At 51.6% G+C, this 27,500-nt stretch overlaps 1 protein-coding gene across 4 annotated transcripts in view; it reads right to left on the minus strand.

The window, feature by feature from the left end:
* Positions 1–27,500, minus strand: part of LOC147030159 (complement C3-like) — a 741,443-nt gene that overhangs the window by 38,194 nt on the left and 675,749 nt on the right. For all 4 annotated transcript variants that reach the window (XM_085873916.1, XM_085873917.1, XM_085873918.1 and 1 more), the window contains one exon: positions 15,438–15,573. In XM_085873916.1, coding sequence (XP_085730042.1) covers positions 15,438–15,573 — 136 coding nt within the window. The remainder of the gene's footprint in view (positions 1–15,437; positions 15,574–27,500) is intronic.

The following is a 27,500-nucleotide window of genomic DNA, read 5'->3' on the forward strand; positions in this document are numbered from 1 at the left end:
GCACACGTCCAGAGACAAACTCCCATCCAGACATAAATACTGCCCGGACAAGTTTGGAGACGAACACTGCCCAAACGCTTCTGGAGCCATGCTGTCCAGAGACAAACACTGCTCAGATACATCTGGAGCCATACTCCCATTTGGACACATCTGGAGATAAACTTCCGTCCTGACAGAAACACCACCAGGACGTGTCCGGAGACAGACACCACCAGGACACTCCCGGAGACAACCTCCCATTTGGACATAACTACTGCCAAGACACTCCTGGAGACAAACACTGCCAGACGGGTCCGGAGACATACACTGCCTGGACGCATCCAGACCCAAACTGTCTGGAGATAAACACTGCTCAGACACATCCGAAGACAAACTGCTGGACATATACACCACCTGGACACACGTCCGAAGACAATTTCCCATTTGAACATGTCCGGAGATAAATACCATCCAGACGTGTCTGGAGACAAACTCGGCCTGGGCATGTTCGGAGACAAACACCAATCAGACATAACCACCATCCGGATGTCCACAGAGAGAGGGGCAGGGGGTGGGGGGGGGAGGGGAGAGTGAGAGTGAGAGAGGTATGGGAGGAGGGTGCTGCACTGCATTGGGAGGGGATAGAGCAAGATCGGGATGACGGGGAACGAATCGCCCGCTTGGGATGACGGGGCACGAACCGTCCGCTCGGGATGACGGGGCACGAACCGTCCGCTCGGGATGACGGGGCACGAACCGTCCGCTCGGGATGACGGGGCACGAACCGTCCGCTCGGGATGACGGGGCACGAACCGTCCGCTCGGGATGACGGGGCACGAACCGTCCGCTCGGGATGACGGGGCACGAACCGTCCGCTCGGGATGACGGGGCACGAACCGTCCGCTCGGGATGACGGGGCACGAACCTTCGCTCGGGATGACGGGGCACCAACGCTCGCTCGGGATGACTGGGCACGAACCGCCCGCTCGGGATGACGGGGCACGGACCGCCCGCTCGGGATGACGGGGCACGGACCGCCCGCTCGGGATGACGGGGCACGGACCGCCCGCTCGGGATGACGGGGCACGGACCGCCCGCTCGGGATGACGGGGCACGGACCGCCCGCTCGGGATGACGGGGCACGGACCGCCCGCTCGGGATGACGGGGCACGGACCGTCCGCTCGGGATGACGGGGCACGAACCGTCCGCTCGGGATGACGGGGCACGAACCTTCGCTCGGGATGACGGGGCACCAACGCTCGCTCGGGATGACTGGGCACGAACCGCCCGCTCGGGATGACGGGGCACGGACCGCCCGCTCGGGATGACGGGGCACGGACCGCCCGCTCGGGATGACGGGGCACGGACCGCCCGCTCGGGATGACGGGGCACGGACCGCCCGCTCGGGATGACGGGGCACGGACCGCCCGCTCGGGATGACGGGGCACGGACCGCCCGCTCGGGATGACGGGGCACGGACCGCCCGCTCGGGATGACGGGGCACGGACCGCCCGCTCGGGATGACGGGGCACGGACCGCCCGCTCGGGATGACGGGGCACGGACCGCCCGCTCGGGATGACGGGGCACGGACCGCCCGCTCGGGATGACGGGGCACGGACCGCCCGCTCGGGATGACGGGGCACGGACCGCCGGCTCGGGATGACGGGGCACGGACCGCCGGCTCGGGATGACGGGGCACGGACCGCCGGCTCGGGATGACGGGGCACGGACCGCCGGCTCGGGATGACGGGGCACGGACCGCCCGCTCGGGATGACGGGGCACGGACCGCCCGCTCGGGATGACGGGGCACGGACCGCCCGCTCGGGATGACGGGGCACGGACCGCCCGCTCGGGATGACGGGGCACGGACCGCCCGCTCGGGATGAAGGGGCACGGACCGCCCGCTCGGGATGAAGGGGCACGGACCGCCCGCTCGGGATGACGGGGCACGGACCGCCCGCTCGGGATGACGGGGCACGGACCGCCCGCTCGGGATGACGGGGCACGAAACGCCCGCTCGGGATGACGGGGCACGAACCTTCGCTCGGGATGACGGGGCACGAACCATCGCTCGGGATGACGGGGCACGAAACGCCCGCTCGGGATTACGGGGAACGAACCGCTCGCTCGGGATGACGGGGCACAGTCCACTCACTCTGAATGATGTGGCACTGCATGGAAAAAGTGACTGCAGTGATTGAACAATTGGCTCAGAATAGCATAGCGCAGTACCGCTATTGACTGAGGCGCTCGGCAAGTGGGTTCAGCACACAATCAATTGATTGATAAGGAACGGCTGGCAAGGCTGTGGCTGCATACCATATTAGATCTCTTTCACTTTTAAGCCGACCTTCACCTTGCACGCAGCAATTCACAAAATTAAATGAATTCGTTCAAATAATGACTTTATAGTTTATCCACAAAAGAGTTGCTCTTCAACAAAGAACAACCGTGGAGCCATTGCAAAGTTTCATCGCCCATGAAATAAACATTTCAGATAATCAGCCACATTGTCTGCTCGTCTGTGCACGCGTCACATGGTATGTCGGTTCGCAGCTCGTGCAAACGGTATTACTTTATTTTTAAATGCCCGTTTTTCACTAGATTTGCTTTGTTTCCCTGTGGAGTACCTCACTCAACCTCCGTAAATATAAACACATATCTGGCAGACACTATGGATAGGCAGTTCCTTTCGGGGACAGGGCATGATGTCAAGCAGTGAATGCATTAAATCGTATAGCTCAATGAAGCTAGTTAATTTTGGTACATTCCTAAATATTTTGTTCACTCAATATAATTCTCCAAACAGAAGAAAAATATAAGTTTAATGCTTTGGAAATTTCACATTTTCTTGTGTATATCTGGAGAAGGAGAGAACATAGCCTTGTTTGCTTAAAGTAAATCGGTATGTCAGCTGAGTTATAAGACTTGTTATTTCTTTAAATGATCACATTTCACTCCAGATTTTGAAACTTATTTGGTCCGGACGATAGCCGATCCTCATAGCCGAAATAATATTTTGATGATATACTTGAATTCGTCCGTGAGAGTAGATCGTGGAAAATTGCATCAATTTCCATGAAATCGCTCCAAGCTCGTAATTTGAAAACGAGAGCACTTACAAAAACGAAATATACAGCGATTTGTAGCGAAGATGAACAGGCATTCAATATGATTGAGGAAAGTGAAAAAAAAACCTTTATCATTTAGAAATCGTTGCGCCCTGTTCCAAGTCGAGGCATGGTTGAGCAGGCCAAAAAGCATGGCATTTTCAGACCCCAGCGAGGTTAACGAGGAGATGCCTCAGACCTCAAAGAGCGATGTGGCTGAGGATGCGCCTGATGTAGAATATTGTTGCGGTTCTACAAAACCGCATGCCTCTAAGGCAATGGCACCCAAAATACAGTGATCACCAGGCAGTTATTTTGTTAGTCTTTGTGCAGTTATACCTCCCTTCGTGTCTCGTGGGTTAACGGGAAGAAGTGTGTTGCATGGGTCTCATAGTTCGGTCTATTACCTATCTCTATCTCCTAATATGATTTCTACTCCAACCCTTTCCTTTTCGCCATTGTACAAAACAAGCAATCACACACGCCATTCAAAATGCGAATGAATAATAAGCACACCGCGATGCCTCCCGTGGCTTGGAACCACCACACTCCCTCCATTAAACACTACACACTACACTGCACGTGCATCGCGCGCCATCATTTCATTCAAATATGCGTGCCAATTTACAACCGGCATATTACCTTGATTCACACCTCGCACACCAAACCTAACCATTTCGACCACAAATGCCTCCTGCACACGGGAAAAAGTATTCCCGCACCTCCTCGTACCACTGCATCGCGACAATTCCCCACTATATAGTGGAGTACTGCACCACTGACTGTCCTCGGGACCATGCGATGCGGGGCGGAGCAACAGACGTGAATAGCTTGACCGCATCTCGCAGGGAATGTCCCAGGTAGGCACGCAGAATTGATACGACCCTCGTCCATTCACCAGACCACGGCAAGACAGGAGGGGTCATGGGAAGGGCGATCCGGGAGTTTGGTACGGGGCTCAGGAGTGCATTTTCGCTCATGAGGGGGGCACGTGGGTGGCAGGGAAGGTCCATTGCTATTCGGCATTCAGTCTGCACTCGGAGCACATTTGGGGTCAAGGTGCCGGCTGAAGGAGCATGCCCTATGTTGAGTCAGGAGCTTTGAACTGTGTCAAACCGGAAGGGCGACTGAGACAGTTTCCAGCCCCAGAGCCTGGCAGGGCGTGGCTCGGGACGCTGTGGCCCAAGAGAGGAGCGGGATTCGGGTTACAGTTCATCGCTTTTGGGTCATGACCCCACCCTTCGCCCAGGGCTTATAAAACGGAGCGCATGGAGCCATTCATTCTCTTCTCTGCTCCTCTTTGCTCTTTATTGGCTTCACTTCATTGCCACATCTTCGCTACCTCCCATTCGCTGGCTCTTCGCTCGCTGTTGGTGTGCGATTGCAAGGACGTGCTTCTTCTTGCGGGCCTGGTCCGGGGCGACTGCCGAGACTCACACAGCCGGACTGTTAACATTTTCCACCCCTGTGCAGCTTGACAGACCAGTGCAGAGTGCATATTGCCATGAGCCCTGGCAAAGTGACTAAGCCGGAGATAACACGCCACATCTCGAGGTGGGAATGCTCAGGCAGAGCGTCCCACGGAGGTACACGCTACACAAACAGACCTTTACATGCCTTGGTTAAGGATCTTTCGCCTCACGCATATTCTCTCCACTCTCTTTCCACCTCTCTATTCCTTCTCGTTTGGACACACGAAAGAGCATCATTACCGACTCGCAATCCCATTTTCCTCTGGCACAACACCGCACCCCCTATATTGTACTACACAACACCTCCCACCCCCACACCTTACACACCACCAGTATTCCTCCCTCCTACCTATCCCAAAGGGTAATGGGTTTCATTGGTCTGTCGACCACACCAGGTATTTGGAGGCCGTTTATCCTCATCTGCTCTTTTTCTCTCTGGGCTACATCTAATCTTCCTCGGGTTTGTGTGCGTGTGTATGTGATGGCGCCTGTCCTAATTTTAAGTTAAGATTGCAGAAGTTATCACGGGATAAGTCTGCTCTGTGTCTTCTTTTGAAAGATTGCTTGCCTTTTGCCACACCCCACAAATTACTTTCTTTCCCTGTACATACGAATAAACCCAATTCACTGTGCCACATACCTTTCTTCGCCATTCTAAATAAATGCTTGTATAGAAATGTTCCCAACTCGTTTTTGTCTTTTCCTTCATTGGTCCAGCATGGTTCACACTCTAGTCTCGCCGGGACGTTATCCCCCAACTATCTGTTTTCCAGCCGGTATATTCTTGACAGTTATGCTCGGCTGCATCTGATCTGGTAAGGTGATCCGGTTTGAGCAAGTGCTTACTGAGGGCGTATCCCCCGGTAATTAAATCACATGACCTTTAGGTAAATGGTATCAGATGGAGGACTGCAAGTCAAGTGGTCGAGTTATTGGCATTCATGGTCGATTAGCAACCCACTGCGTCATAAAGTTATTCATGTGCAACGGCCTGCAATTCCGGAGAGTCTGGTGTGAACCTGAGGTAGCTCACCCCTCAAGGTCTTCCTCACCCCAGACCCTGGGTCCACAACATTATAATTAAATAAGGCCATTAATTATCTTCAAAAGGAGTGTTTTAATTAACCAAAACATCCAAGTTTCACTCATGCACTTCCTTGGAGTTCCCTTTGTATGCATGCAAAGTTTCAGGCCACTAGGTTTTATGGTTTTGGAGTTATTGACACACACACACACACACACACACACACACACACACACACACACACACACACACACACACACACACACACACACACACACACACACACACTTATTAGTGTAGATGACAGTGACATCACTGTGTTGCTGTGGTTAGAGAATGCATTATAATCATTATATTGTTGTGGTTACCAGATTCGCAAACCACCATTCAGGTCCCTTAGGTGAGGTATCTCGGTAAGTGCATGTGTAGTTAGGCCCAAACCCGTTGTCTAGTGGGAATACATGTCATTTATACGTGCTGCGACTCTTTAGGATAGCCGTTTTTCTTTTACTATCTTTATTTTGGACCAACCGCCATGATCACAACCACAACATCAACCACCGACCACAACCACCGCTTCACCACAACCGCCACGACCTTCACGCACACCTCACAACCGTAGCATCGCCACCGTTCTTGCCCCGCCGTGGGTACCGGTGTTGGACTCATGCAGAACGCGCGTCGAACAGCGTGTACAAAATCACGGATTTTCTGCTTCAAAAACGGATCCAAAACGACACACGCCCACTTTTGCCGTCCAATCGGTGAGCGAGGGGCGATCGTCTCGCCTCAGGGCGATCGATATATGCAAATTTGTGGATCAAAAGCCTTCACGCCCACTTTTTCTCGGGCCAATGGGGAGCGGGGTGAAAGGTCAAAGGGAGGGGGTCAAAGGCGAAGTTACGGGGGGATAAAGGACGGTGTTCGCTGCCAGTCAGAGGGTGAGAAAGAGTCGAACGAGGGGGAGTCGCAAGAGAGAACGAGGGAGAGTCAGCAGAACGAGGTCGGAGTCAGCAGGACGAGGGGAGTCAGCAGAACGAGAACGGGGAGTCGCAAGAGAGTCCAAAGAAGAGTTCAGAGAGGAGGGTCGGAGAGTCAAGAAGAAGAGAGTCGGAAGCAGAGGGCTCGAAGACTTCGCGGGCGGTGGAGGTGCCCGTCGTGTGCGTTGGAGGCGGAAGGGAGGGGACGGAGCTGTGGAAAGGCGGCGACACCAGACGAGGGGGTGCTCGCGGCGTGCAGGAAGCTGCACCCGAGGGAGGCCGACAGCGCGACCTGGCCGAGGTGGAGACGCTCGTCGCACATAATAAAGATCCTCTATACCCCGAGCATCAGCAACCCCTCCTGTTTCCCCCCCGCGCTGAGATAGTGCGACCAAGGGGGCCCCGTTCCCACCCCCTGCCAGGCACTGTCCACGAGGCCCGCGGGCTGCGGGCCATCGCCGCCCGCGTCTCATCACCAGACGGGTAGGCCCGACCCGGTCTCGGCCCCAGGCCTACCTCATTCTTGGGGTATTTCTTTCCTTGGTTTTGGGTATGTGTTGTCGGCGCCGTCTGTAGAAGTAGAATTGTATAAGTGTTGCCGTGTGCTCGGTAGTCGGAATTAGCTCTGCACTGTGTTTTCACTTTTATGTTTGCTTTTTGTGTAAATGGAAGTGTGTTTTCTTTTTTGTGTGCATTTGGTGGAATTGTATTTGTGTGCTTTCCGTTCGTCGCGAATAAATGTGCTTTATTGTTGAACTGTTTCCCGCTTCGCTTCGTCATTTCTTTCTTGAATCCCCATCTTGCTTCACGTAAAGGGTTGGTAGTGGGCTGAATACGCCCGATAATTAATCGAACCGTCGAGGTCGACGATAACACCGCTCGGTTATTCTGATAGTACGGAACGGGTCGCTAAGTGGCCCGTGTCCGAAGTCCACCTGCGGCGAGGTGCGACGCCCGGTCTACCCTCCGCGTGGGTACTTAGGTAGTTCGAATTCTTGGCGAGCAACCCTATCCCACGCGGGGGCTGATTGGCTCGATCGCGGTGAGACATCGAAAGGTCCACCCGTGACTGGTTCCCCGGCGCAGTCCGAGAGGGTCACGACTGGATTGTCCGTCCGGTGGGCGACGTGCCGCGATTCGAGTTACGTGGCCGTCGCACGCCGGCGGGCGCGAAGACCGCAACACTGGTGTCAGGTCGTGCGATACAAATTCATCGCCTCCTCGCGGTACACTGGTATCGGAGAACAGGAAAACGGGCTGTCCTGTCTCCACCAAATTTACGGGAATCGGTCCAGGGGTGAGAGAAGCGACTCCGATTCCCTCCAAATTACGAGCGAGCAAATTAACCCTTCACGAGAAGCAAGATGGCGTCTCAAGGCGAGCGGGAGCCGGGGGTATTAGAAATGTATATGTGTAGTAATGTAGAATCCATGGTCCAGGATGGAATCCCTGAGGAGGAAATGGTGATTGGGCAGGAACAGGGACTCGGCCAACTGAACCCAGGGCCCGAGGTGGTGCGGCGGCGGCCACGGTGTATGACACCTCCCCCCCCCTCTCCACCAAGACCCTTCCCCAACCCCTGCCGAAATGGCTCACTCAAGCGCACCCGACATGGCCCAGCTATTCACCATGCTGGCACAAATGAATGCGGAAATGAAAGGCATGAACGAAAAGATGGATGCGAATATGAATGAAGTGAAAACGACGATGGATGCGAATACACAGCAAATGAAAACGAAATGAAAGGCAATACACAACAAATAAACGAAAAGATGGATACAAAAATGAACGGAATGGAAACAAACATGAAGGAGGAAATGAAAAAGCTACGGGGTGAGACGCAGAACATGGGCCGAAGCCTGCAGGCGGGCATGAAGGCCGTGACCGGGGAGATAAAAATGGCGACTCCACGTGTGGGAGCAAACGAGCTGGGTGGGGGTGCAACGGCTGACAGGCCCGCGGTGGAGGCGGGTGAAAAAATAATTCGTGGAACGTGTTGGGCGAGGGTCGTGACGATGACCGAAAGGGAAAAATTAAATGGGGAGACCAAAACGTGTGAGACGAGACACGAGGTGACGACAACAGAAATAATAGTTGAGACAAGGGAGGTAAAGGGTGAAGAGTTGGCAGAGACACGGGAGATGGGAACGATAGAGGGAAGACTACACGATGAAGACGGGGTAAGTGACGCGCACACACACACGGAGGTAGTGGAGGATAGTGAGGTTGAGCTCGCGGAGCGTGTGGGGACCCGGTGTGAGCACCTGGATGGCCTCCTCCAGGAACGAGGGGAGGGAGTATGCCCCCTTGAGGCGAGTCACGACCAGGTGAGTTCGGTCGTGCTTTGCGAGGTTGAGGGGACGAGTGCTGTGGACGGGTGCACGGAGAGCTTGGGGGGTGTAGAGGCCCCGGAGACCCTTGTGGGGACACAAATCCCCAGTGTGGTTGTCCCCGTGTGTGTGGTGCAAGGTGTGAGTGCGGCACCGTGTGTGGAAGCGACCCCGTGTGTGAGTGGTGTGGTGGCGATTGTGCCGGTGTACGTGCTTCCCAGCACACGGTGTATGGATGAGGCACCGCGGTTGAGTGCCCCCGCGTGTATGAGTGAGGGACGTTGTGTGGAAGAGACCGCGTGTGTGAGTGTCGCCGTGTGTATGAGTGAGGTACCGCGGGTGAGTGCCCCCGCGTGTATGAGTGAGGCACGGTGTGTGGATGAGGTACGGAGTGCGGGTGAGGCACGGAGTGCGGGTGAGGCACCGCGGGTGAGTTCCCCCGCGCGAGTGAATGGAGCACCACGTGTGAGTAGTATGGTTCGTGTGAGTAGTGAGGCACGCGTGAGTGAACGGCCGTATGCAAGGGAGACCGTGTGTGTGAGAGAGCGGTATGTAAGGGAGATGTCGGTTGGCATGCGGGAGCACGCAGCCGCGTCTCCCGGTGTGAGTTTAATGGTGTGGACTGTGTGCGTCGTAACACGCAGGTGTGCGTGGGTCGAATGGCGACGACGAAGGCGACAGAAGAAAGAAAGCCGAGTAGCGGCTGTAGTTGTTTCGAGGACCGTGCCGGGTTCACCCAGCAGTGAGCACGCGGTTCGTGCTGTGCAACGCACGAGACCGCCACGTGCTCGCTTGCGAGAGTGAAGTCCCGGTCCGGAAACGCACGCGGTGGATTTGCCGATCCCGCGGACGGACAAAGTTTAGGCCGGATAATGGATTTGGACCGGACGGGTTCTCCACGCGATCGTGTGTGTTCAGCTCCAACGGGCAAAGCACATGTGTTCGCGTGGGGAACCCCTCGAGACGTGGGGCTTGTTTTTTTTATGCGCACGGTGACGTCATGGCTGCACGTGGGGTTGGAATCCGGCAGGAGGGGTATCTCTGCCGGATGGTCCCGTCCAAGGAGGGACGAGAACACGGCAGCTGCATGACGTCACGGGCAGGTGCAAAGTGCGCGAGGTCTGAGTTGCCGCGCAGGTGCTGTGCATGAAAAGGAAAAGCAAGCCTCACTTTCGGGTGTACAGGATTCCTGGGCAAGGGGTGAAAGACCCCCTTACCTGGGCACAGGATGAAAACTAGTTAGGGGGAAGGGTTAGCTTAGCTAGACCGACTCCATGGGGCAGGGGTAAGTCCTCATGGAGTCCGTGGAATGGATTAGTTAGAGGGATTGTAGCCAGATTTAGGTTGGGGAATAAAATGATTCGGAGACAGTGACAGACAGTGAATGTGTAGAGGGGACGTAGCTTAGCTACGTAGTGTTAAATGGAACGTGCTACTAGTTTAAGGGACGACGTGGGAGCACGAGTTAGTTAGGGGATGTAGATAGGAGGATGGCAGAGTTCAGCGGTGTGTGTGTTGAAGAGTTGGTGAGTTGTGAGGTGAGTACTTGGTGAGTGAGTGAGGCCAGCGGGTCTGTGTGTGTGGAGTGAATGGGGAATGCATGGTGCGATGAGTGATGGGGGGGAGGAGTGACTCCCGCCCAAGGGACCCCGGGGTCAGTGTAGAGTGAGTTAGCTGGGTTAGTCAAATTGAAAAATGGAGGTCGTTTTGCTGTTGGTGGGAAAGTAGGCTCGAGACCCATTTGGAGGGGTGCAGGAGCCCTGTTGACGGGCTTGGGAGCGTGGCTGCGAAAGGTGAGTATCGCTGGAGTGGGTACCCCGGGCACCAGGCTAGTCGGCCGCGGTAGGCTGCATGGGCCCATGGGGGGGCCGGGATAGAGTAGTGGGCACGGGTGCGCCTGCTTGGTGCGGGGCCCGGGGCGCCATTAGCCGCGTGGGCAGTGTAGTGGGCACGGGTGACCCTCGGAAAGGGACCCGGGAGGCCGGCCTGCCACGTGTGCGTTTCAGGGGAGGTGCCATGGGGGAACTCCCCGGTGTTAGGGAGCTGGTAGGCTCGGAGGCAGTGTAGTGCCCGGGGGGTGCCATAGCGGGAGATTCGGCAGAGGGTCGTGCCTGCCAAAGGGAGCCACGTGTCCCAGCCAGGAGACCGTGTGAGGGCACGGAGCGAAAATTGGGGGGCGAGGCCCGAAATTGTGAGGACACCAACACAGGCGACGGGAATCTGGGTTGTTAGAACCAATAGTTTAAGCGAGAGGCGCTTGTTGAAAGCCCCGGGGTAGTTTAGCAGTTAAATGGTTAGGGTAGATTAGGAGATGTACCCCTCCGCACCATCCATCCCCTCGCTGTCGTTGTGGGCCGCTGGACCCACTTGGTGTTAAGATCGCCGAACTCTGGGGAGGCCATTCTGAGGCTTGAGTTGGGCCTCGACACTGGACGTTAGCTCTCCCTTATTCCCCTCCGGGAAGGGATCGTAGGGGTTGGGAGTAGGCTAGGTGACAGAATAGGTTAGCCGAACAAGGACGATAAAGGGGGTTAGGGGACGATTTATAGTGGGGAAGTAAAAATAAAAACAATAAAAAAATAAGTGGGGGCTAAATTGGTTTTTCACAAATTAAGGGAGTGGGTATGTACAGTGACAGGCAAAGGCGATAGGTTGGGAGGGAGACAGGGAGGTAGGTCCGAGCCCGCCTTCCAAGTGGCCAGCACAACCGCACTCCCTCCATCAACCTCCACTGAACGGCAAAGGCTGGCCAACTTCATCGGCAGCTGTTGTGTTGCTGCAAGGTCTGTGCCGGCTGGATCGTCTGCAGCTGCTGTGCTGCAAGGCCTGTGCCATCGGCTGGCCGTGTTTTGCGTCAAGGCCTGTGCCGGCCAGTTCATCTGCCGGCTGTGTTTGCCTGCAGCGACCTTCTTCTGCGGGCTGTGTTTGCCTGCTCACCTTTGCCATGCCATGCCCACTGCCCACGTTCACCAGCCCCGTTCAATTTTTGCTTTGCCCCCCCCCCCTGTTCGTTTCCATGTGCGCCAGGATCAAGGCAACAGTTTGCAAGCTGCAAGAACTGCCCTGTTGGCAGCTACAACACGGGCCTGCAGTGGCGGCCCGTGCACCGTGTTTGTGTTCATGCATCCATTCGTTGTGCTCATTGCGTGTGCCACTTGAGCTGGCACGGAGACTGCGTTTGTGCAGCCCATGCACCGTTGTGGTTCACTGAGTTCAGTTCAAAAGGGAAGGCCTTGGACTGCGTGTGAGCAGCCAGCCACGTTCCCTGTCACCTGCATTGTTTTGAGCCAGAGACTGCATGCGGGCAGCCTGGCTCCCTGCTAACTGCTTTCTTTTGCAGAGTTCAATGATCCTGGGCCATGGTTTAGTGTAAAATTTGTAAGTTAAGGTAAGATGTACTGTAAATATGAGTGCGCCCCCGGCATGTATGTCTTGGCGCCGGCAATTTTATTTAAGTCGTCCGTGTGAGTGAGTTTGTTTAGATAGTTACGCAGCCCTCAGGTTATTTATTTTGGGGACACGAATACCATGAATGTCGCACTCAGGGATCCGTAGGTAAAATGTACTAGGGGAAAACTACACATGATGGCACACGAAAATTTGACGACTCGGGACGAGTCTGTAAAAAGGGAAGGGGGTAGTGTTGTGGTTACCAGATTCGCAAACCACCATTCAGGTCCCTTAGGTGAGGTATCTCGGTAAGTGCATGTGTAGTTAGGCCCAAACCCGTTGTCTAGTGGGAATACATGTCATTTATACGTGCTGCGACTCTTTAGGATAGCCGTTTTTCCTTTACTATCTTTATTTTGGACCAACCGCCATGATCACAACCACAACATCAACCACCGACCACAACCACCGCTTCACCACAACCGCCACGACCTTCACGCACACCTCACAACCGTAGCATCGCCACCGTTCTTGCCCCGCCGTGGGTACCGGTGTTGGACTCATGCAGAACGCGCGTCGAACAGCGTGTACAAAATCACGGATTTTCTGCTTCAAAAACGGATCCAAAACGACACACGCCCACTTTTTGCCGTCCAATCGGTGAGCGAGGGGCGAATTGGCCCCGCCCCCAGGGCGATCGATATATGCAAATTTGTGGATCAAAAAGCCTTCACGCCCACTTTTTCTCGGGCCAATGGGGAGCGGGGTGAAAGGTCAAAGGGAGGGGGTCAAAGGCGAAGTTACGGGGGGATAAAAGGACGGTGTTCGTCAGTCAGAGGGTGAGAAAGAGTCGAACGAGGGGGAGTCGCAAGAGAGAACGAGGGAGAGTCAGCAGAACGAGGTCGGAGTCAGCAGGACGAGGGGAGTCAGCAGAACGAGAACGGGGAGTCGCAAGAGAGTCCAAAGAAGAGTTCAGAGAGGAGGGTCGGAGAGTCAAGAAGAGGAGAGTCGGAAGCAGAGGGTCAAGACTTCGCGGGCGGTGGAGCTGCTCGTCGTGTGCGTTGGAGTCGGAACGGAGGGGACGGAGCTGTGGAAAGGCGGCGACACCAGACGAGGGGGTGCTCGCGTCGTGCAGGAAGCTGCACCCGAGGGAGGCCGACAGCGCGACCTGGCCGAGGTGGAGACGCTCGTCGCACATAATAAAGATCCTCTATACCCCGAGCATCAGCAACCCCCTCCTGTTTCCCCCCCCGCTGAGATAGTGCGACCAAGGGGGCCCGTTCCCACCCCCTGCCAGGCACTGTCCACGAGGCCCGCGGGTTGCGGGGCCATCGCCGCTCCGCGTCTCATCACCAGACGGGTAGGCCCGACCCGGTCTCGGCCCCAGGCCTACCTCATTCTTGGAGTATTTCTTTTCCTTGGTTTTGGGTATGTGTTGTCGGCGCCGTCTGTGAAGTAGAATTGTATAAGTGTTGCCGTGTGCTCGGTAGTCGGTATTAGCTCTGCACTGTGTTTTCACTTTTATGTTTGCTTTTTGTGTAAATGGAAGTGTGTTTTCTTTTTTTGTGTGCATTTGGTGGAATTGTATTTGTGTGCTTTCCGTTCGTCGCGAATAAATGTGCTTTATTGTTGAACTGTTTCCCGCTTCGCTTCGTCATTTCTTTCTTTGAATCCCCATCTTGCTTCACGTAAAGGGTTGGTAGTGGGCTGAATACGCCCGATAATTAATCGAACCGTCGAGGTCGACGATAACACCGCCGGTTATTCTGATAGTACGGAACGGGTCGCTATGGCCCGTGTCCGAAGTCGACCTGCGGCGAGGTGCGATCGCCCGGTCTACCCTCCGCGTGGGTACTTAGGTAGTTCGAATTTGGCGAGCAACCCTATCCCACGCGGGGGCTGATTGGCTCGATCGCGGTGAGACCGAAAGGTCCACCCGTGACTGGTTCCCGGCGTTAGTCCGAGAGGGTCACGACTGGATTGTCCGTCCGGTGGGCGACGTGCCGCGATTCGAGTTACGTGGCCGTCGCACGCCGGCGGGCGCGAAGACCGCAACAATATATAAAGTCTGTTCTCCAGCCTTAAGCCTTAACCTAATTTCACCATTGTAATGAGCACAGTGTGACCCTTTGGGATGAGTTTATTGTAATAGTGATGTCATGATGATGCTTAGGTTAGAGAAATCACTTTTTAATTTTTTTATTCCCAACAACAAATGGTTTCTCTCTACATGGGCTAGAGCAATGTGGAGGCAGTGAGTTCGTGCAGCAGGCAATGTTTGTTGCTGATAGATGGTGTGGTAATTGCTGTAATCGATCTATTGACAATTTACCAATCTAAACTTGTTTTCTGTTTGACCCAATTTGCTGAGGCGACATGTTACCTGTACTGGATCGCTTATCAGCTTGAATAAATATTGTTTTCCATGTGCTGCCTGCTCACTTGACACCGACTGCCAAATGGCATTTTTTTTACACCAAACTAAGTGGTATTTACATTTTCTGCCTGTTAATGTGTTGCTTTTTCCTTCTTTTTATTTTCATTTTTGAGCTTTTTTTATCGAGCTTTAAATTTTCTCTTTTCAACATGTCTTCATAGACAGCAAAAATGTTTACTAAATCTCTGCATGATGATGTATTCGTCAGTAATCTTTGTTCTCCCAGAGGAAAAATGCCCTATTCTGCCAGCGTGAAATGTGAAAAAATTGTTGATTAGGAAATAAATAGGCACATATAATCCCTTTTAAACCAAATAATGTTGCCCAAAGTCTTTCTGCAATCAGCAAAAGTATGGATAATTAAAAACTCCACGAAAAGGACTTTTTTAATTCAAAGAAATAAACCTGATCCATCTACGTAACTGAAGTTACTGCAATGAAAATGCAGCAAAGCAAACTCTAACCAACCTTGTAAATGTCACAGCAAAGGAAATTTAGTTGAAAATGCTTCAAAAAATTGTGATCCTTATTTTTTTTCTTGGAGGTATTTCAAATAAAATAGCTGTGATGTAAGTAAGTTTAATCCTGAAAGGGAGTATTGCTTTGATTGATGAATCAAGATCAGAGTAAAAATTTGTATCAATGCTTTGAGACTTTACTTCAAAATGAAAAGGGTGATAAAAGAGATTGATCAATTGATTGATTGTCTTACCTGTTGACGTCAGCAATGTTCTTTGAAGTAACGCCAATGGCAAGGTAGGTTTTTCCTTCCTGAATTTTACCGATTGCCTCGCATGCAGATGAAAAGACAAATCTGAGCTCAAAACCTGGCTCAATTTTACCATATCCTGAATATAAAGAGAGAAAATGCTTAGTCAATCAAATTCACCATATATCCTCATCTCATGAACAACACATGCCATGACAAGAGAGAAGCAGAATAAGGTAAAATTAATATAACTCAAAAAGATCAAAACAACATGAGCATCACAAACACAATAAAGCAATGAAGCCAAGGTATAGAAGGAGTTGACATGAAGGAGTGGGAAGATGATCGGGGCATAAGGAAGATGGGAGGGAAGGGATCTATTGGCACCTCCTCCTTTATGTGGTCTACATAACTTGTTCGATGAATGTGAATGAAGCTTTCTCTCATTTAATAATAATTTCATTTAAATGATTGTCATAGTCTAAATCTTCCATAAGCCTCGACTATGTCTTCATTGGTGGCATTTACAAAAGTGACTGATTGAAATATCTATATATTAATAATGAAGGACCAATTTTGTGCTCCTCCTAGCGATCGCGTCACGTTTTTCTCGGTACTGTGACCTGGACTGAAAGAAACTTCGTACCTGTATGAGTGCATCGCACATAGTGGCAATAGTCAACCTTAAACTCTGAAGCATAATAAACACTTTTCGTTTTACATTCGTTTACATGGCGACGTGTGACGTCACCGCTGAGAGGCGTCAAGACGTTATTACATCGGTCATTCGCTGACGTCACTACGTCTGTCGTCAACAGACCGTTACCGCTGAGAGGTGTAATTCCACTCCTCAAAAATAGCGTCTGCAATGTAAAACCCTCTTCTGCACATGCTGACTACCTCAGAATGTGAATTTGACACGCAAAAAAAAGTTACAAGAAACATTGTATCTTCTATATATAAATACTGAAGGACCAATTTTGTGCTCCTCCTCGCGGTCGCATCACGTTTTTCTCGGTACTGTGACCTGGACTGAAAGAAACTTCGTACCTGTAAGAGTGCATCGCACATTGTGGCAATTGTCAACTTTCAACTCTGAAGCACAATAAACACTTTTCGTTGAGACGGGGGCGAGGAGTGAAGAGACGGGTTCAGGGAGTGAAGAGGCGGGGTGCAAGGTAAGCAAATTTTTGGGCGGGGGTAAGCAAATTGAAAGCAGGAGACGGGGGAAACGGGGTGGGGGATGAGTGGGCAGGGGGCTGGGGTGAATTAGGCGGGGTTGAGTGTGAGGGGTGGATAGGGGGCAGGGCCCAGGGGCAAGTGGGGGTGGGGAATCGAGACGGGGGGCGGGGAGTGAAGAGGCGGGGGCAGGGCCGTGGTAATTAAATTTTTGGGGTAAGCAAATTGAAGACGGGGGGGGGGGATGGGGCAAGGGTGGGGGATGAGTAGGTGGGGGCAAACACGCCCTGTCCAGTCCAAGTCCCTCGAGTGTGGGTGAGCTAGTGAGGGTGGTTGAATGAACGGAATCCGTCTGTGACGGGGTTTCGGCTAGTGGATATGAATTTCTGACTTACCAATTTATGTTTCAAGATTAAAAAACTGATGTATATACTCGTAAAAGTGTCAAAATAAATAATGCAGAACAGAATTCACAAAAGCCAAACCAACTCCAAGTTTTGTCAACAATAAAGGCTTTGCTATGAAGAACCAATCACATCTCTCACCCATAATCGGAGGGAATAACCAATCAGCTCTCACCTAATCAATTACCACAAGTGTCTGAGATTATATAAATTAACTCTAGCTGAAGAAATCTGCATAAAACAACCAGAAAAAGCTTAACAAGGTAAGCCCTTTGTTGTTTCAAACTCTACCGAAGTTGCTCCACAGCTGTAAAACATTCAGAAGTTGTAAATACATGATAATTCCAATACTACACCCCCCCATCCACCGGACCGCTTTCATGACATATTAGCAAGTCATCAACGATTGCTGAGACGGAACCATGCACCACTGAGGATCCCAAGCATGTAGCACGTGCAATGTCAAATGTGTGAGAGAGACACACACACACACACACACACACACACACACACACACACACACACACACACACACACACACACACACACACACACACACACACACACACACACACACGTAAGATATCGGCCAAAATAAAGCTTGCAGTGTTAGTGTGAGAAATTTCTGAAGATATCCAAAAGACTCAATCGCTCAGTGGGCTGTCACCATGTAAGTGGTGAGGTCCTTGATTTTGAGTCCTGGGTTGAGTCAGAATTTTTTCACAACAGCCCCATGCAGGAATTTATTCCTGTTTATCTTACCACATAAAACACAGTGTGTTTGTGTATTTGTTTGTGTGATGTCTGTCCCCCTTCAAAATGACGATTTAAGAAGGATTTTAAAGGACACTCTTTTAACATGACTGTGTGTTCACTACGGTCTATTTATCTCAGATTAAAGAAATAAATAATTCAAAAAGCATTTTCCATAAAAGAGTAATTACATCTGTTCTTTTGGAAATGTAGATGGTGGCTTGCAACCGGGCCTCAATGGCAGTGTACAGAAGCGTTTAAGGGCACAGGAAGGTGAAATTCACTACATGTTATGTGTAATGCGCGCAGAGTAAAACGAGTGTTCATTTACATATGTGTGATGTTTAATAAATACAGAAGATATAAGTACACCTGACACAAGGCCGAGGCTTCAGGCTTTGGCATGCTCATGAGGCTGTACTCTCGAAAAGAAGGGTCCCAGAAGATAAAGAAATTAGGGTGACCTTTGTACATGTAGTGTTTTAAAATAACACTGTTTCTTGCCACAAAACGTATCTTCCAATCTCTGAATATTTCGAATAAAGTAATTCCAACCCGTCATTTTGACGGGCTTTTATACTACAGCGTGCCGCACAGAAAACCAAGAAATTTGAGATTTTGAGATTTATTTTGCCGTATTTTACCATATCAATAAACTAACATATTAATTTTCTAACCGTTTTTTTTCTAACCGTTTTACACGACATCAAAGTTTGCTTTTGTTTTGTTTGAAAATAGTGTATCTTTGTTTTACACTACATCTAAGTTTGCTTTTGTTTTGTTTTAAATATACTGCACCAAATTTCCTGGTTTTCTGTGGGGCACCCTGTAGTTAAATTTATATACCATATATACTATGAAGTGTGTGTGTGTGTGTGTGTGTGTGTGTGTGTGTGTGTGTGTGTGTGTGTGTGTGTGTGTGTGTGTGTGTGTGTGTGTGTGTGTGTGTGTGTGTGTGTGTGTGTGTGTGTGTGTGTGTGTGTGTGTGTGTGTGTGTGTGTGTGATCTTCCAGTCTAAAGTTTTAGAACAACCCCATTTTTCAGTTTTTACTGAAATTTAAGCAGTTCAAATCCAGTGAATAACCTGAAATGGTACAAAGCCAAGCAGTAAACTTCCAGAGGTTAAAAAAAAAGTTTAGGTCACCAAAAACTGAAAAATAATGTAAATTTCAGAGTTGCTAAAAATGTGCCTGTTAATAATGTTAATGTGCCTTTGCCCAAAACCCTTTTCAGGGAACAAGTAATGAGTTGGCAACTGCGGCTGTTCTGCAGCAATGGAAGTAAATTAAGCCTTGAAAGTTGATGCAAACAATTCCTTCAGATGTCCCAACTTTTGTTGATTAGTTACAAATCCTCTGTGTAAAAGCAGTGTTAGAACAGACTGTGTTGCTACACCCTCTGAAGCATTATTTGGACAATATTGCACTGCAGGAAGTAGTATATTTTGCTTTCATAATGGCAAGAAAAAGACAAATAACAAAGCAAGACATGAAATCTTCGGTTCATCACGCATGGTTTTTGAATGCTGTCGAGTGGGCGAAAGGATGGTTCCTCAGTGTGTGACACCAACTGTCAAACATGGAGGAGGAAGCGTGATGATCTGGGGCTCTTTTGCTGGATCCAGAGTCGGTAACTTGCACAGTGACTGGCACCCTGAAGCAAAAGGGCTACCACAGCATTTTGCAGCGCCATGCAAAATCTTCTGGTCTACGCCTATTTGGTCAGGGGATCATCTTACAGCAAGATAATTACCCAAAACATACCTCCAGGCTATGTCAGAACTACCTTAGAAGAAAAGAACAAGACAGCAGGCTTCAAATCATGGAATAGTCTCCAGTCTCCAGACTTAAACCCCATCGAGCTGGTTTGGGATGAACTGGACAGAAGGGTGAAAAGCAAAGCAACCTTCAAGTGCAACACTTTTGTGGGAAGAACATTCCGAACAATATTTGATTTCCATTGTAGAAAGAATACCACGAGTATGTTCGGCTGTTATATTTGCAAAAGCTGGCTACTTTGATGAGTCAAAAATTTAAATTAAAGTTTGTTCAAAAAATGACTCCATGATTTCTTTTTTATCTGCAATTGTTTATTTGTTCTATGCTTTAATTTCAGAGTTCATTGAAACATTAAACTTCTTAAATTTCAGTAAAAACTGGAAAAATGGCGGTGTTCTAAAACTTTTGACAGGTAGAAAAAAAATAAAAGTGTGTATATATATATATATATATATATATATATATATATATATATATATATATATATATATATATATATATATATATGTGTGTATATATATATATGTGTGTATATATATATATGTGTGTATATATATATATGTGTGTATATATATATATGTGTGTATATATATATATGTGTGTATATATATATGTGTGTATATATATATATGTGTATATATATATATATATATATATGTGTATATATATATATATGTGTATATATATATATGTGTATATATATATATATATATATACATATATATATATACACATATATATATATATATACACATATATATATATATATATATATATATGTATACATATATATATATGTGTATATATATGTGTATATTTGTATATATATATATATATATATATATATATATATATATATGTATATATATATGTATATATATATATATATATATTGTTGCAGGTTCGCGCCCGCCGGCGTGCTGACGGCCACGTAACTCGAATCGCGGCACGTCGCCCACCGGACGGACAATCCAGTCGTGACCCTCTCGGACTAACGCCGGGAACCAGTCACGGGTGGACCTTTCGGTCTCACCGCGATCGAGCCAATCAGCCCCCGCGTGGGATAGGGTTGCTCGCCGAATTCGACCTACCTAAGTACCCACGCGGAGGGTAGACCGGGCGATCGCACCTCGCCGCAGGTCGACTTCGGACACGGGCCACTTAAGCGACCCGTTCCGTACTATCAGAATAACCGAGCGGTGTTATCGTCGACCTCGACGGTTCGATTAATTATCGGGCGTATTCAGCCCACTACCAACCCTTTACGTGAAGCAAGATGAGGATTCAATGGGAGAAATGACGAAGCGAAGCGGGAGAACAGTTCAATAATAAAGCACATTTATTCGCGGCACACGGGAAGCACACATATTCAATTCCACCAAAAGCACACAGAAAAGAAAAACACAATTCAATTTACACAAAAAGCAAATGTAAAAGCGAAAACACAATGCAGAGCTAATACCGACTACCGAGCACACGGCAACACTTATACAATTCTACCTCACAGACGGCGCCGACAACACATACCCAAAACCAAGGAAAAGAAATACCCTCAAGGATGAGGCGGGCCTGAGGCCGAGACCGGGTCGCGCCTACCCGTCTGGTGATGAGACGCGGAGCGGCGATGGCGCCCCAACTCCGCGGACCTCGCGGACAGTGTCTGGCAGGGGGTGGGAAAGGGGCCCCCTTGGTCGCACTATCTCAGCGCGGGGGGAAACAGGAGGGGGTTGCTGATGCTCGGGGTATAGAGGATCTTTATTATGTGCGACGAGCGTCTCCACCTCGGCCAGGTCGCGCTGTCGGCCTCCCTCGGGTGCAGCTTCCTGCACGACGCGAGCACCCCCTCGTCTGGTGTCGCCGCCTTTCCACAGCTCCGTCCCCTCCGTTCCGCACACGACGAGCAGCTCCACCGCCCGCGAAGTCTTGACCCTCTGCTTCCGACTCTCCTACTCTCCGCCTCTCCGCCTCGGGACTCTCCGACTCTGGACTCTTCTTTGGACTCTTCTTTGGACTCTCCCCTTCTCCTGACTGACGAACACGGTCCTTTTATCCCCCCGTAGCTTCGCCTTTGATCCCCTCCCTTTGACCTTTCACCTCGCTCCCCATTGGCCCGAGAAAAAGTGGGCGTGAAGGCTTTTTGATCCACAAATTTGCATATATCGATCGTCCTGGAGGCGGGGCCAAATCGCCCCTCGCTCACCGATTGGACGGCAAAAAGTGGGCGTGTGTCGTTTTTGATCCGTTTTTGAAGCACAAAATCCGTGATTTTGTACACGCTGTTCGACGCGCGCCCTGCACGAGTCCAACACCGATACCCACAGCGGGGCAAGAACGGTGGCGATGCTACGGTTGCGAGGTGTGACGTGAATGTCGTGGCGGTTGTGGTGAAGCGGTGGTTGTGGTTGGTGGTTGATGTTGTGGTTGTGGTGGTAATCATGGCGGTTGGTCCAAAATAAAGATAGTAAAAGAAAAACGGCTATCCTGAAGAGTCGCAGCACGCATGAATAACATTTATTCCCACTAGACAACGGGTTTGGGCCTAACTACACATGCACTTACCGAGATACCTCACCTAAGGGACCTGAATGGTGGTTTGCGAATTTGGTAACCACAACACTACCCCCTCCCCTTTTTACAGACTCGTCCCGAGTCGTCAAATTTTCGTGTGCCATCATGTGTAGTTTTCCCCTAGTACATTTTACCTACGGATCCCTGAGTGCGACATTCATGGTATTCGTGTCCCCAAAATAAATAACCTGAGGGCTGCGTAACTACCTAAACAAACTCACTCACACGGACGACTTAAATAAAATTGCCGGCGCTAAGACATACATGCCGGGGGCGCACTCATATTTACAGTACATCTTAACCTTAACTTACAAATTTTACACTAAACCATGGCCCAGGATCATTGAACTCTGCAAAAGAAAAGCAGTTAGCAGAGAGCCAGGCTGCCCGCATGCAGTCTCTGGCTCAAAACAATGCAGGTGACAGGGAACGTGGCTGGCTGCTCACACGCAGTCCAAGGCCTTCCCTTTTGAACTGAACGCAGTGAACCACAACGGTGCATGGGCTGCACAACGCAGTCTCCGTGCCAGCTCAAGTGGCACACGCAATGAGCACAACGGATGGATGGATGGACAAAAACACGGTGCACGGGCCGCCACTGCAGGCCCGTGTTGTAGCTGCCAACAGGGCAGTTCTTGCAGCTTGCAAACTGTTGCCTTGATCCTGGCGCACATGGAAATGAACAGGGGGGGGCAAAGCAAAAATTGAACGGGGCTGGTGAACAGGGGCAGTGGGCATGGCATGGCAAAGGTGAGCAGGCAAACACAGCCCGCAGAAGAAGGCCGCTGCAGGCAAACACAGCCGGCAGATGAACTGGCCGGCACAGGCCTTGACGCAAAACACGGCCAGCCGATGGCACAGGCCTTGCAGCACAGCAGCTGCAGACGATCCAGCCGGCACAGACCTTGCAGCAAAACAACAGCTGCCGATGAAGTTGGCCGGCACAGGCCTTGAAGAAAAACAGCCAGCCGGCTGAAGTGGCCGGCACAGGCCTTGAAGCAAAACACGGCCAGCCGATGAAGTTGGCCAGCTTTTGCCGTTCAGTGGAGGTTGGTGGAGGGAGTGCGGTGGTGCTGGCCACTCGCAAGGCTGGCTCGGACCTACCCTACTGTCTCCCTCCCAACCTATCGCCTTTGCCTGTCATTGTACATACCCACTCCCTTAATTTGTCAAACCCCAATTTAGCCCCAACTTATTTTTTTGTTGTTTTTATTTTTACTCCCTCACTATAAATCGTCCCCTAACCCCCTTTATCGTCCTTGTTCGGCTAACCTATCCTGTCACCTAGCCTACTCCCAACCCCTACGTTCCCTTCCCGGAGGGGAATAAGGGAGAGCTAACGTCCTGTGTCGAGGCCCAACGAAGCCTCAGAATGGCCTCCCCAGAGTTCAGCGATCTAACCCAAAGTGGGTCCAGCGGCCCACAACGAGAGCGAGGGGATGGATGGTGCGGAGGGGTACATCTCCTAATCTACCCTAACCATTTAACTGTTAAACTACCCCGGGGATTTCAACAAGCGCCTCTCGCTTAAACTATTGGTTCTAACAACCCAGATTCCCGTCGCCTGTGTTGGTGTCCTTACAATTTCGGGCCTCGCCTCCCAATTTTCTCTCCGTGCCCTCACACGGTCTCCTGGCTGGGACACGTGGCTCCCTTTGGCAGGCACGACCCTCTGCCGATTCTCCCGCTATGGCACCCCCGGGCACTACACTGCCTCCGAGCCTACCAGCTCCCTAACACCGGGGAGTGCCCCCCATGGCACCTCCCCTGAAACGCACACGTGGCAGGCCGGCCTCCCGGGCCCCTTTCCGAGGGTCACCCGTGCCCACAACACTGCCCACGCGGCTAATGGCGCCCCGGGCCCCCGCACCAAGCAGGCGCACCCGTGCCCACTACTCTATCCCGGCCCCCCATGGGCCCATGGCCTACCGCGGCCGACTAGCCTGGTGCCCGGGGTACCCACTCAGCGATACTCACCTTTCGCAGCCACGCTCCCAAGCCCGTCAACAGGGCTTCTGCACCCCTCCAAATGGGTTTCGAGCCTACACTCCCACCAACAACAAAACGACCTCCATTTTTTCAATTTGACTAACCCAGCTAACTCACTCTACACTGACCCCGGGGTCCCTTGGGTGGGAGTCACTCCTCCCCCCAATCACTCATCGCACCATGCATTCCCCATTCACTCCACACACACAGACCCGCTGGCCTCACTCACTCACCAAGCACATGCCTCACAATTCACCAACTCTTCAACACACACACCACTGAACTCTGCCATCCTTCTAACTACATCCCCTAACTAACTCGTGCTCCCACGTCGTCCCTTAAACTATAGCACGTTCCTTTTAACCTACGTAGCTAAGCTACGTCCCCTCTACACATCCTCAAGTCTGTCACTGTCTCCAAATAATCCCATTAATCAATTTCCCAACCTAAATCTGGCTACAATCCCTCTAACTAATCCATTCCACGGACTCCATGAGGAGTTACCCCTGCCCCATGAAGTCGGTCTAACTAAGCTAACCCTTCCCCCTAACTAGTTTCCATCCTGTGCCCAGGCCAAGGGGGTCTTCCACCCCTTGCCCAGGAATCCTGTACACCCGAAAGTGAGGCTTGCTTTTTTTTTTTTCATGCGCAGCACCTGCGCGGCAACTCAGAGCTCGCGCACTTTGCACCTGCCCGTGACGTCATGCAGCTGCACGTGTTCCTCGTCCCTCCTTGGACGGGACCATCCGGCAGAGATACCCCTCCTGCCGGATTCCAACCCCACGTGCAGCCATGACGTCACCGTGCGCATAAAAAAAAACAAGCCCCACGTCTCGAGGGGTTCCCCACGCGAACACATGTGCTCTGCCCGTTGGAGCTTAACACACACGATCGCGTGGAGAACCCGTCCGATCCAAATCCGTTTCCCTGCCTAAACTTTGTCCGTCCGCGGGATCGGCAAATCCACCGCGTGCGTTTCCGGACCGGGACTTCACTCTCGCAAGCGAGCACGTGGTGGTCTCGTGCGTTGCACAGCACGAACCTCGTGCTCACTGCTGGGTGAACCCGGCACGGTCCCCGAAACAACCACAGCCGCTACTCGGCTTTCTCTCCTCTGTCGCCGTCTCCGTCTCCATTCAACCCACGCACACCTGCGTGTTACGACACACACAGTCCACTCCATCACATTCACACCGGGAGATGCGGCTGCGTGCTCCCGCATGCCAACCGACATCTCCCTCACATACCGCTCTCTCACACACACGGTCTCCCTTGCATACGGCCGTTCACTCACGCGTGCCTCACTCGCACACGTGGCTCCACGCACACACGCGGGGGCACTCACCCGCGGTGCCTCATCCACACACCGTCCCTCACTCACACACGCGGGGGCACTCACCCGCGGTGCCTCATCCACACACCGTCCCTCACTCACACACGCGGGGGCACTCACCCGCGGTGCCTCACTCATACACGCGGGGGCACTCAACCGCGGTTCCTCATCCACACTCGGCGTGCTGGGAAGCACGCACTCTGGCACCATTGCCACCACACCACTCACACACGGGGTCGCTTCCACACACGGGGACGCACTCACACCATGCACCACACACACAGGGACAACCACACTGGGGATTTGTGTCCCCACAAGGGTCTCCGGGGCCTCTATACCCCCCAAGCTCTCCGTGCACCCGTCCACAGCACCCGTCCTCTCAACCTCGCAAAGCACGACCGAACTCACCTGGTCGTGACTCGCCTCAAGGGGGCATACTCCCTCCCCTCGTTCCTGGAGGAGGCCATCCAGGTGCTCGCACTGGGTCTCCACCCAGTCCGCCAGCTCACCCCCATTATCCTCCACTACCTCTGTGTGTGTGTGTGCGTCACTTACCCCGTCTTCCTCGTGTAGTCTTTCCTCTATTTTTTCTATCTCCCGTGTCTCTGCCAACTCTTCACCCTTTACCTCCCTTGTCTCAACTATTATTTCCTTTGTCACGGCCTTCATGCCCGCCTGCAGGCATCGGCCCATGTTCTGCGTCTCACCCCGGAACTTTTTCATTTCTTCCTTCATGTTTGCTTCCATTCCGTTTATTTGCTTGTTCATTTCGTTTTTCATTTCATTTGTATTTGTATCCATCTTTTCGTTTATTTGTTTGTTCATGTCTTTCATTTCGTTTTTCATATTCGCATCCATTTTTTCGATCATTTGTTTGTTCATGCCTTTCATTTCGTTTTTCATTTCATTTGTCATTGCCGCCAGCATGGCGCATAGCTGGGCCATGTCGGGTGCGCTTGAGTGAGCCGTTTCGGCAGGGGTTGGGGAAGGGTCTTGGTGGAGAGGGGGGGGGGAGGTGTCATACACCGCGGCCGCTGCCGCACCCACCTCGGGCCCTGGGTTCAGTTGGGCGAGTCCGTGTTCCTGCACAATCAACATTTCCTGCTCGGGGATTCCATCCTGGACCATGGATTCTACACATTCTACATCCATTTCTAATACCCCCGGCTCCCGCTCGCCTTGAGACGCCATCTTGCTTCTCTTAAAGGGTTAATTTCGCTCGCTCGTAATTTGGAGGGAATCGGGGGTCGCTTCTCTCACCCCTGGACCGATTCCCGTGAATTTAGCCGGAGACAGGAGAGCCCGTTTTCCTGTTCTCCGATACCAGTGCCGCGAGGAGGGCGATGAATTTGTATCCCACTTCTGACACTAGTGTTGCAGGTTCGCGCCCGCCGGCGTGCTGACGGCCACGTAACTCGAATCGCGGCACGTCGCCCACCGGACGGACAATCCAGTCGTGACCCTCTCGGACTAACGCCGGGAACCAGTCACGGGTGGACCTTTCGGTCTCACCGCGATCGAGCCAATCAGCCCCCGCGTGGGATAGGGTTGCTCGCCGACCCGACCTACCTAAGTACCCACGCGGAGGGTAGACCGGGCGATCGCACCTCGCCGCAGGTCGACTTCGGACACGGGCCACTTAAGCGACCCGTTCCGTACTATCAGAATAACCGAGCGGTGTTATCGTCGACCTCGACGGTTCGATTAATTATCGGGCGTATTCAGCCCACTACCAACCCTTTACGTGAAGCAAGATGAGGATTCAATGGGAGAAATGACGAAGCGAAGCGGGAGAACAGTTCAATAATAAAGCACATTTATTCGCGGCACACGGGAAGCACACATATTCAATTCCACCAAAAGCACACAGAAAAGAAAAACACAATTCAATTTACACAAAAAGCAAATGTAAAAGCGAAAACACAATGCAGAGCTAATACCGACTACCGAGCACACGGCAACACTTATACAATTCTACCTCACAGACGGCGCCGACAACACATACCCAAAACCAAGGAAAAGAAATACCCTCAAGGATGAGGCGGGCCTGAGGCCGAGACCG

The sequence above is a fragment of the Eptatretus burgeri genome, chromosome 3, assembly GCF_056783735.1.
Source record: "Eptatretus burgeri isolate ZD-2024b chromosome 3, Ebu_testis_v1, whole genome shotgun sequence".
NCBI classification, from domain to species: domain Eukaryota; kingdom Metazoa; phylum Chordata; class Myxini; order Myxiniformes; family Myxinidae; genus Eptatretus; species Eptatretus burgeri.